This window comes from Electrophorus electricus, chromosome 11 (assembly GCF_013358815.1).
Source record: "Electrophorus electricus isolate fEleEle1 chromosome 11, fEleEle1.pri, whole genome shotgun sequence".
Lineage (NCBI taxonomy): Eukaryota > Metazoa > Chordata > Actinopteri > Gymnotiformes > Gymnotidae > Electrophorus > Electrophorus electricus.
In genome coordinates, this window is record NC_049545.1 from 10,440,450 (window position 1) to 10,447,125 (window position 6,676).

At 39.2% G+C, this 6,676-nt stretch overlaps 1 protein-coding gene across 6 annotated transcripts; it reads right to left on the reverse strand.

Moving 5' to 3' along the window:
* Positions 1 to 18: 18 nt before the first annotated feature.
* mavs (mitochondrial antiviral signaling protein) lies at positions 19 to 6,115 on the reverse strand. 6 transcript variants are annotated; one of them, XM_027023534.2, is made up of 5 exons: positions 5,861 to 6,115; positions 3,553 to 3,682; positions 3,219 to 3,399; positions 2,346 to 3,025; positions 19 to 2,229 (listed from the first exon to the last, which is right to left on the reverse strand). In XM_027023534.2, exons 2-5 carry the CDS (start codon positions 3,673 to 3,675, stop codon positions 1,348 to 1,350), a joined length of 1,866 nt encoding a protein of 621 aa, XP_026879335.2. In that variant the 5' UTR covers positions 3,676 to 3,682; positions 5,861 to 6,115; the 3' UTR covers positions 19 to 1,347. The 6 variants fall into 6 exon arrangements, with proteins under 6 accessions (XP_026879335.2, XP_026879332.2, XP_026879333.2 ...); XM_027023531.2 differs by having other exon boundaries at positions 3,553 to 5,597; XM_027023532.2 differs by having other exon boundaries at positions 3,553 to 3,860; positions 4,999 to 6,115.
* Between the last annotated feature and the right edge of the window lie 561 nt (positions 6,116 to 6,676).

The window sequence follows — 6,676 nt, forward strand, 5'->3', positions numbered from 1 at the left end:
TTTACTCACATACGATAATTTACAAAATACAATTTTATTTAATTCAAACCTTTTCCTTTGCTTACAAGTGCTTCAGAAAGAGTAGGCCATACATATCACACAGCTTTTTGACAAGAATAAAACATAAGCTCAGCCATGACTTTATCTAAAGAAAAAGTTAAGATTCCCACTTTAAAGTGCTCATGTGAATATATTTACATAAGAAATAATCAGATTGTGACAATGATCTGGGGTAAAAAGAAATATATACACAACCACTGTGTGCATTCAACAGTGCTAGTTAACGGTTTCTAAAAGAATCACTTCATGACATCCTCACTAATTATTAAAGGTTTTTATCATTGAGGCTTGTGGTGTAAATTGGAGTATAAAACATATTGTTGGTTAATCTTTATTCCAGTGTATGCCTTTGCAAAAATGATGTACGGTTATATTGCAAATTAGCTCTCTAACAAATGACAATACTTTTTAGTGCACAGAATATCATAGCTAATCACAGGTATGACAGATAACATAATTTAACCATAACAAATGTAATTATATCAGAACAAAGTTCACCAATGTCTTTAAGTTGGTGCAAGGCATATATTGCAATATGTATCCTTAGATCCAAGTTTATGTTTTTGGTGAAAACACAAATATAAACCAAATGACCCATTACATGTTAATTAAAACCATGCTGTTTTGGAGAAAGGTTGCCAAATTATACTTGGCATCATATGTGATGTGGAATACCATTAAAACCATTAAGTCAGAGTAACTATAATATTTAAAGAATTCCAGAACATCACACAGAAGGTTGCAGTAGTTAGATTCCTCAATGCAGAATCACAGTGTTGAGAAAAGTCCAAATGTCCTCAGTGAAATTCAGTTATGTGCGAAAGGGCTGCATGATATATTAACCCCATGAATCTACTATACATCTTCATACTCTAAGCCCAGCAGCATTTCAGATAGTCAGGAAAGTTCTGTCTAGTGCAGGAGGCACAGCAAGTGAACGTTTTGTGAAGCAGTAGGTAGTAAGCATTACTGATTCTTAAATAAACTTTAAGAAGTTGTGGCCAAGATTACTACCATTATTTTAACAGACTGTGATGCTGATGTGGCCAGCCAGCTCTTACTGAGCCTGAATCTGGAATTCTAAATGCTAGGTGGGCCGGGTTATTTGTTAATAAGCATCATCACCAGATTTTCACAGGCACAGATTTTCAGAAAATGAATGACCTATCACAAAATTGATCATGGGTAATAAAACAATCAAGACTGTTATGTGTATGGGTTTTTATGTTAAGATACTTTGGTGATCTTTCAAGGCATCAGTGCTGGTTAATGGTTATAGTTCTTGCTCTAGTATTTGTACTTGAGCTTCCAGGCCAAAAATACAGCAGTCACACCAATGACAGCTGCAGCTGCAGCTGCAATAATTCGTGGGTCAGACTGAAGTTGAGCCAGCAAACCATCTTCTCTCTGCTCTGACATAGGGGTATTAATTACTGTTGCAGCATTTGGTCCTGAACTGCCCTGGTTGTTTAGAGCAGACTTATGTTCACAGATGACAGGTGGAATGACACTCCCAATGTGGGTATTGTGGTTTGGATGTACTATCTTGTCATTTGTGTCAATTAGATTATCTTGCATCCTTGAAGAACAACCATCAAGATTTAGGATGGAGGGATTCTCAGAGAAATGGAGAGTATTTACCACTGTTGCAGGCTGTGACTCATAATGATCCTCCACTGGCTGATTAGAGGAAGGAACTACTGGATTGCCATTTTCCAGGTGGGTGTATGCCTCATGATTAGAGTTTGAAATTAAATGTACAGAAGCTACAGGATTAAAGACAGGGACTGTCTCTGTTTGCATGGCACAGACTACTTCATGGAAACTAGTTTCAACAGGAAGGTCCTCTCTATGCACTGGTGAAGAGTCTATGGTCTCTGTTGTGCTGCTGATCATAAGATCTGCAGAAGTTGTTGAACAGAGCTCCTGTAAATGTTCCACAGACTGTGGGAAACTGGACACAGGTGCTGGTTGCTCTGGTGAGATGTCTGTCCCTGTGGTGGCATGACTGATCTCCAAATCATCTGAGCTGACTGAGGGGGGCTCCTCTGCTAGAACACCAGGCTTGCTTAAGTTCTCATCTTCTTCAGCAGTGTGGTCCAACTGGCTAACAATAGATGCTGAAGTTGAGACTCGTGCTGTTCCGAGGGATAATGCCCTATCCAGAAGCTGCACAGAAAATATGCAAAATGCTATTAAATGCAGAGTATAAATCCTTATTTGCCAACAATGAATCCACATGAAAAAAAAACAAACTTCAGGTTATGGGTATGTAAGTGCATTACCTGATTAACATTTGAACTGTTCTGGGTCTTTGATTTCGGGACTTTCCCAGGAGGGTTGCTGTCTTGGATGGGGTGTTTTAATGAACTGGGGCTGCCTGTGGCTACCACTGGCTCTTGACTCATCTCAGGTCCAGCAGAAGGCTGCAAAGTGGTGGAAGGAATGTTGGATAGACCTAAGGGCTGCAAAGTGGTGGAAGGAATGTTGGATAGACCTAAGGGAGTGGTTAATAGCTTAGTAGAAAGGCAAGGAGCAGCATCTGAGGGTGGTCCAGAAAGGTTCCCTAAAGCAGGTGTTGCTCCAGGACTCACTGAGGCCTCGCTTGGCTCCAGAGAGTGAACCTCCTCAGAAGCTAATACAGGAGAAGAGGTCCTTTCCTGAGGATCTGAGATTGGCATTTGAGGGTCAGCGGTGTGGGCTAGTCCTGTAGGAAGGGTTTCTGGAGTCTCAGGGGCTAGCACTGAGCCATAGGGTGTGGCCTGGGCTATGGGTGTAGGGGGTCCCTTTGGAGGTGGCAAAGGAGAGGATTGTGGTACATTATGGGTTGTTGCTGTGGTTACTGTTGTTGAGGTTGCCACTGGAACTGGAGCAGTAGCTGTGGTGCAGGGGGCAGGGACAGTTGAAGGCATCTGGGTGAGAGTGTATGCAGGTGGATCAGTTCCTGAAGCGGCAGAAGCCCGGCCTGAAGATAAAAACATTTACATTAAATATAATAGTGAACCAAAGTTGGGGAAAGTAGGTGTGTGAAGATTGTTGCAGCCCCTCTAGCAGATCACTAAGCATACACTTTATAGCTATAACATAGCCATGTTCTGCAATACAATAAATGTAGTAATTGTTCCTACCGTAAGTAGATAGAGAGGTGAATAACTTACTGTTGATTCCCCTTATTTGCTCATAAGCATTACTGATTTCATCAGCCAGAGCCCAGTATTCACAAGCGTGCAGTGCATGGATGAACTCCTCAGGCCAATTCTCTCGCCTACGGAGGTAATCCAACAGCAGCACCATGGCATTGTAGTTTCCTGCTGTTTCTCTTTTAGCCTCTATCTCTTCCTGCATAGACAATTAGGACATTGTTCAGCAGTGTTATATACTATTACAACCTGTATAAAAAAGCTCTACTTTTCACCAAAAAGACTTCTCTTATAAGGATAGCTGCAACCCAAATCTCTCTAATGTACTGTAGTGTTGGAAAAGGACCATTACCTTATCTGTAAATGTGAGGCATGTCAAGTGAGGCATGATTTCTCTCACTTTGACGATTGAGGCCAAGCGAGCCATCATTTTCACTATGACGTCTCTATACAGCCTGTCACTAACATATGCCATCTTCACACTAACGGACAGAGAGACAGATATAGTCCATGCATTGAGGTAGTGATGTAAACATAAGCATTTTCACTCAATTGTGTATTTGCAATCAAAACCTTCTTGAACTTGTCAGATGTCTTTATTTCAAACTTTTTGAAAGGCTTTTACTGTTTTATTCCTGAGGTTTAAGATCAAAATAAGCACTGGAAAGAAAAGCAAAAGAAAATTAACACGAAATGTGAATGCAAAAAATCTTTAATAATGCTCCAGATTTCAAGAGTGGCTGTTCATGGCCTATGGAAATACTGCTCACAGAAAATTACTGCAGTATTAACTAGTGAAATCTTATGCATTCATTCCTGTTCTTATTGTGAGCTTAAAGCTTCACATTTCAGTAGCAAGAGTGGCAGCTCCTGGCCTATGTTAATACTACAATAATATCCTATAAGCAGCTTTTTAGTAAGATATAATGGAACCATAGCCTTGCACTAGGATGTCTGCTTCTTCAGCATCAGTCTTGCTAGGAGAATCTTCCTGCTGGGGGACTCTTGGAAAATCTGGTACACTAGTTTATGTTATTGATTTACTGTGAGATAATATTATGACCATTATATTAAAAAACTGAAATCCATCTGATTATTGCACAATGCTACTCACCCTATGTTCTCAAAAATGAAACTGATAAAAAAAAACAACTTCCTTCAAGAAGTAAAGGAAGTCTTTTTGTAATAACCTAGTCGCGTTTATCACATGAACAAATTCCTTCATTCCTCTGAAAATTAATTTGCTTTAAGAACTTTTCATAAAATGGTGAAGGCCTATAAGCTTCTCTCTGTTAACAATAAATATAGTTACTGGCTACATGTATGCCTTTCTTTATCCTACTGTATCGTAACACACTTATATCTACTATCTATACACCTTTATGTACTGTTTAAACTATCCTTATTTTGACATTCAGCCCATGTTTTTTTAAACTGCTACATTATTTTCTTTTACATCTTCAGGAGATTCAGAATATTTCAAATAACTACTGAATATATGTTATGAGCATCCAATAAAATAATGTTTATAGTATAAGCATACATCAACAAAACAGTGATATTTAGCACCTTTGAAAGTGAGCAGCCAGCTTTGGTATATTTTAATATTTTGGTATATTTCAATATTTTCATCCACTCATGACCTGAGCTGTAAGAACGTGGTCATTAACCAGCTGGTAACCAAACTGAAATACAGTCTGCACAACTAATAAATGTCTAACACACCTACAACCTACTATCTACACTAACAGCTCAGCTACTGTAATCTGTTGTGACTGTCAGATGGAATAGCTCTCACCCTCTGAAACAGGTTGCTTGGGCCTTTTGACCTCACTGCCCTTCATCACCACTCACACTAAATAGGACTTCATAAAGGTCACTCTGAGGTTAGACAACAAAGTGCAGCCTCCAGTAAACATAAATACTTATCACACCCATCTTGTAGAAGAAATGCAGGCACATTCATTCTTTCTTCTTGAACTCACACAATCCTGGGAAAGTACCACACCGATACTCGTCTCCCAAGACCATCTTTTTAGCACGTCCAAACTTTGAGTGATCACAGACCTTAAGTCGTTGGCAAATGGTTATAAGAAACTTACCAGTTCAATGTCAGACAGGCTGCGTATGTAATTTGGAGCTCAAGGAAACAGGCAAGGACAGAGCTGCCAAACTCATGTCCTCTAAACGTAACATAGGTCGTAACATAGATCACTTTCTGTATTCACAAAATACCTTAAGACACAAAAGTCGAAATATGGGCAGAAACGGATTTTCCTATAAACTTTGCGACAGAAACTGTAAAGGTTGCGTACAGAAGAACCTGCATGGCCATATTGTCAAATGTGTCGAGGATTTCTAAAGCAGGAAGAAAATGGAAGCTGCTGAACCTGTTGGCTGCAACCCAGAGAACATACAAAACACATAATTATTAAATTTGCGCACGCTAACGTATTTAAATAAGGTCTTCTCTATATCTAAAAGTGAACAGTTGTTTGTCACGGTTAAACTTAATGTTATTACGTCTGCCACAAAAAGCCAGTGCTGGTGGTTTTCGCGCTGAGACTAAACCAAGAAAACTAGAATAGCAGATGGCAATATGCTGATGGCAATAAAAAGTAAAGCTGGTCTGCTGCAAATAAAGTCAGTTTTTAACGTACCTTCAAAAAGCAAATCAGGCAAGACAAGTCTCGTCCAAAACGTTTACTTTCGCTAGGCGGTGTTCCGCTGCTGCGTCTTTAAAACCCTCCCACTGCTTTCGTCGTTTCATTCTTGGTAATTTTCATTGGAGGTCAGAGTTATAGATCATATACAGTCTGGGACTGTATTTGTTTAATAAAAAAACAAACAATATATATATATATATTCCTAATGTATGATTGCTCTGATTCTGTGTAAGTCTGTCTCGATAATCGGATACTCCATAGTAGCTATGCAACGACGTAACTAGAGGACGTTCCACTTCTGGATTGGCTCCTGAGTAAGATGGTCTCAGAGAATTTGTAGAGAGGAGGACTATGTTCAAAACAGCCTACCTCATGCATAGCACCTTCACATGACGTGTTACAGTCATTTTTCGATATCATAGTCATTTTTCGATGGCAAGCCATTAAACCAGTCTGGCTGAAGTACCAACAGAGCACAACGGTGAGGGAGACACTCTATAAAAGTACACCCGAATGATGCTTTCCGCAATTCAGATAACAGATTCAAATATGAATTTTGTTATTATCAGTTGCATAATTGTTAAAGAGTTTACTGAGAGCTACTTCTCCTGTGTATGTTGAGACTGTGGAGCTACTCTGATAACATGCAGTTTGAAACTTTATTGTGTGTAGTTTCTTACCTTTCTTTTTTTGTTGGAGGCTTGTAGTAGTGTAGTTCATATTTTCTGTTTCTGTTGTTTAAATGCGCATAGGTCATCTTTACCACCAAAAAATACAATATTTATGAAAGTGATGCTTTTTAGATTTTTG

What these genes read in the sequence shown, in the direction of transcription:
- mavs (XM_027023534.2), bottom strand. Translation starts at nt 3,675, where the DNA reads ATGGCATATGTTAGTGACAGGCTGTATAGAGACGTCATAGTGAAAATG. An exon ending in GCAAATAAGGGGAATCAACA is followed by an intron (nt 3,026 to 3,218) that starts GTAAGTTATTCA and finishes TTTTATCTTCAG; the next exon opens with GCCGGGCTTCTGCCGCTTCA. An exon ending in ACAGTTCAAATGTTAATCAG is followed by an intron (nt 2,230 to 2,345) that starts GTAATGCACTTA and finishes TTTTCTGTGCAG; the next exon opens with CTTCTGGATAGGGCATTATC.